Source organism: Triticum dicoccoides, chromosome 3B, assembly GCF_002162155.2.
Source record: "Triticum dicoccoides isolate Atlit2015 ecotype Zavitan chromosome 3B, WEW_v2.0, whole genome shotgun sequence".
Lineage (NCBI taxonomy): Eukaryota > Viridiplantae > Streptophyta > Magnoliopsida > Poales > Poaceae > Triticum > Triticum dicoccoides.
Window position 1 is genome coordinate 757,329,240 of NC_041385.1, and position 3,796 is coordinate 757,333,035.

Below are 3,796 nucleotides of genomic sequence, written 5' to 3' on the forward strand. Positions count from 1 at the left end.
CTCCTCCCCCACATCGCCGCCGCCCCGTCTCCCCCTCCCTCCGGCAGACCTCGCCGCCGGCCATAGCCTTCGCTCTCTCCCCCCACACCTGCCGCCCCACCCTCTCCTCTACACATCCCCACTCCCTCCTCCCCTCGTCGAAAGAGAAAGAGAAGAGGGAGGTCGTGCAGATGCGGCTAGGGCTTCGATCTGGATAATCCCTCGCCGGCGCCCGTCGGGACATCACCTCTGTCCGTTTGCTCCTCCTCATCCCACCTCAGGCGGCGGCCAGATCGCGGCGGATTTGCGCCACCGTCAAGAGCGGGCCTCGCTCGAGATGAGAGGAGGCCAACTTCTACCTCCGTCTGCTTCTGCTCGAGATGGAGCTATCGCTGCTCCGCCTCCCCGTCCTTTCCGCATCCGGGGCCGACTCTGCCGAGCCGGTCGAGGCGGAGGCGCCTGCTGCCGACGATGGCCCCAAGGATGTGCTCACGGTCGAGGCCGAGGAGGACACGCTCACCGGGCTGGCGCTGCGCAAGTACGTGAAGCAGCGGCCACCAACTCAGCTCCGGCCACTTCCCCACGCGGCGACGCTTCTTCCTCGACCCCGACGACGAGGTGAGCCATGGAATCCCTTCTCCTGTCTTGTTGTGATTCCTGCGTTTGGTTTGATTTGTTTTGTTTTTTGTGTAGGTTGGTCCGATCTGATCTGGACGAGCTGCTGCTGCTCCTACAGGTGGATGACGAGGCCTCATGGCTGCTCCCTACTCCCCTATTCAACTGTTCAACTATTCAACTATTCAACTGTTCAAAGGTTTCGGGTGGATAGCTAAAATTTCTAGAACCCTGTCAAAATTTTGCAAACAAGCTTCCATAGAGCAGTAAAGGGTAGTAACATATTCAGCTCATGTGTCAGTTAAGTGGACTCCAAACCAACCAGGCATACTAATACTATCACACTAATGCACACCACTTGTTTTGGCTATCTTCAAGCAAGGTGATGTGGTCGTGAAGAAGGCGACAGAGTACGGCGCAGTGGAGATTTGGATGAATGAGCGTGTTAGGAGGGCATGCTCTAGCAGCTGCGCAGATTTTCTATACGGCTTTCGATTCAGTGCTAAAGCTTGTTTTTCATCTACTAGTATTTGGTTGGTTCCTAAACTCACAATGTGTATTATTTCCTAGAGCAAAACCAAAGGTAAGGGTGAGGAATACTGGCTTATTTGGCGCTACGAAGGCGAGGACACGCTTTCTGCTCTCATGCAAAGCAAGGAGTTCCCGTACAATGTAAGTGCATCAGACTTGAAGCATATGTTTGTTTAATCAGTCAAGTTGCTTGCTCGCATTGGGTTCAGTTAACCAATTCTTAGCTCTAGCATCCTACTATTCAGTTGTTGGAATAAACTTCAGAGCGAGACAACAGTTATATTTATCAGCTGGGCTGCACTAGAACCTTTCAATTAACTAACCAGTTTTGGTCACCCTTCACCTAGGTGGTAAAATGTGCAGTTATATTTGTCTGGAACTGTGCTACCTTACTGACCTATAGTGGAGCTTTTGAGCTTCTAGGGGTGATTAGCTCTAGGCCTCCAGTTTATGATGAAATACTTTGCTAGATATAATGTCGGAACTGATAACTGCTGTTAGTGAGAACAGTTGGATAAGTTCCTTTTGTGCAGGTTTGATTTGTATGGATGAAGAACCATACAAATCAGTTATCCTGGACTACCGGTATGATTTGCTTTTGGTGTATCATGCTATCTTTTGAACTTTTAAGTCTTACCATGTATTTCTATTAGTCATTCGGCTAATTAGTTATTACTGATAAATAACAATGCTGTCTTACACAGGTTATTTCCCAATGATGGCCAGGCAGTGGCAGGAATCACTTGCTTTGGCGCTAATGACTACCCAACTATCTATGTTCGATCATTAGCTACCAAGCCGTTTCATTGGTCTTCGGTTTGACCATTGCATCTTCTGTAGGAATGCCTTGCTCAAAAATTATGTAGCATCAAAACTGCTGGATGCCCCCTTAAACCTTTCAATTCCTTAGTATGAAAATAATATACATAAGGAATTATGTGCTGGCTCCGTGGTTTGCTAATTGCTTTCCTTGCTCAATATTGATCTCACGACCACTGTAGCTATATTATGCCCCTGCCTCAGTACTGAACTTAATGTAAACTTGGTTCAGTTTTTTATATATTATAAACATGCTAAGCAAAAGTTAGGAACCGGCAACGTGCGCCAAGGCACGCTGGAGGTCTAGTGTCTATGAAGTGGTCGGTGTTCTTTTTATTGTGGTATAAGATGAACCAGTTCATTATTTGTTTGGTGATTGGTTTGAACACATGTTCATTATTTGTTTGGTGATTGGTTTGAACACATGTTCTTTTTCTGCAGAAATGTGTTGTGGTTCCTTGCAGAATAAATAAGTAATCATCATAGATAATCATGTAAAAGTAAAATTCTTGGAATTATTGTTTTCCTGCTGTATAATACCTATTTATTATTTTACTACTGATGTGAGTTAATCGTACTCTATTCCTTTTATTGAGCTATTCCACTACCTCCTCCAGCGTCTCTATGGGGGCGCCCGACGGTAGGCAGGCCATGGATGTAATAGACCTGCTGCTACTGACTGTCTTCCCAGACCACGTCCCCAAGCTGCTCCTGCCATCGACCCTCCTCAACTTTGCTCATTGCCCGCTGCTGCTGCAGGTGAGACAATTTCCTTGATCTGTCGCTTCTTCCTCCTATCATGGCCATATGTGCTGCTTCTTTAACTCCCCTAGTTTGGGTGTAGCTGCAACTAGTGTATTTTGGGAGTGATTCGATTTGACCCTGCTAAACTGCCGATGAATTTTGCTGTCATTCTCTTGCACTCTGCTATGCAGCTCTTGTTTACCTTAAATGCAACTATTGGTGCACTTGTTAAATGCCATTATTTGTGCTATTTGCTTTCCTTTTCATGCATGGTGTAACACCCCGGATGTAACTTTCCATATTTGTAACTCCAACTCTTGCCATTTTCGGCTATGTGATATGATATTCCCTCCGTGGTTGAGTTTTGTCTTTTGTTTTGCATTTTATTCATGTCATGCATCTCATATCATGTTATCATGTGCATCTCATTTGCATACGTGTTCGTCTCATGCATCCGAGCATTTTTTCCGTTGTCCGTTTCGCAATCCGATACTCACACATGCACCGGCGCACCTCCTCTTGTCTCTTTTTGTGTGCGGGTGTTGAACGTTCTCGAAATGGACCGAGCCTTGCCAAGTGGCCCTGGTATAGCACCGGTAGACCACCTGTCAAGTTTCGGGACGTTTGGAGCTCGTTTGGTACTCCAACGGTTAACCGCACTCCTGCAAATGTCTCTTTTAAGTTGCAGCCCAACACCCCTCCAAAACAGCCTAATAACCCATCTAACTCCCATCCATGCTCTCAGTCGTTCGATCACGATCGTGTGGGCGAAAACTACACCCCATTTGGACACTCCTAGCTCTCTCTACCTCTATATATAGACCCCTTCTCCGAATTCCAGACGAAACCCTAGCAAATCTCCTCTCTCCGCGCCGCCGGACACGTCCGGGCAATCCGGACACGTCCGCCCGCCGCGCCCGGACGAATCCCAGCGCGCCACGTGTCCCTCCGACGCGCCCCCGCGCCGCGGCCCGCCAGGCCCGCCGCCGGCCCCCGCGGGGCCTGTCCTCCCGCGCCCTTCCCGCGCCGCCCGGGTCGCCTCGCCGCCGCCTCCGGCACCTGTCGCCGGCCCGCGCGCCGCCGGCCGCCTCAGCCGCGCGCCGCCGGT

General features: G+C 49.3%; 1 protein-coding gene across 2 annotated transcripts; it reads left to right on the top strand.

Moving 5' to 3' along the window:
• The first annotated feature begins 6 nt into the window (after positions 1–6).
• On the top strand, positions 7–3,057 carry LOC119278310. 2 transcript variants are annotated; one of them, XR_005137690.1, is made up of 4 exons: positions 7–597; positions 673–715; positions 973–1,266; positions 1,830–3,057. XR_005137690.1 is itself a non-coding variant. In XM_037559672.1 (4 exons), the coding sequence occupies exons 1-4, from the start codon at positions 360–362 to the stop codon at positions 1,945–1,947; spliced, it is 501 nt and encodes a 166-aa protein (XP_037415569.1). In that variant the 5' UTR covers positions 7–359; the 3' UTR covers positions 1,948–3,057. The 2 variants fall into 2 exon arrangements, 1 of the variants encoding a protein (XP_037415569.1); XM_037559672.1 differs by having other exon boundaries at positions 1,165–1,266.
• The last annotated feature ends 739 nt before the right edge of the window (positions 3,058–3,796 follow it).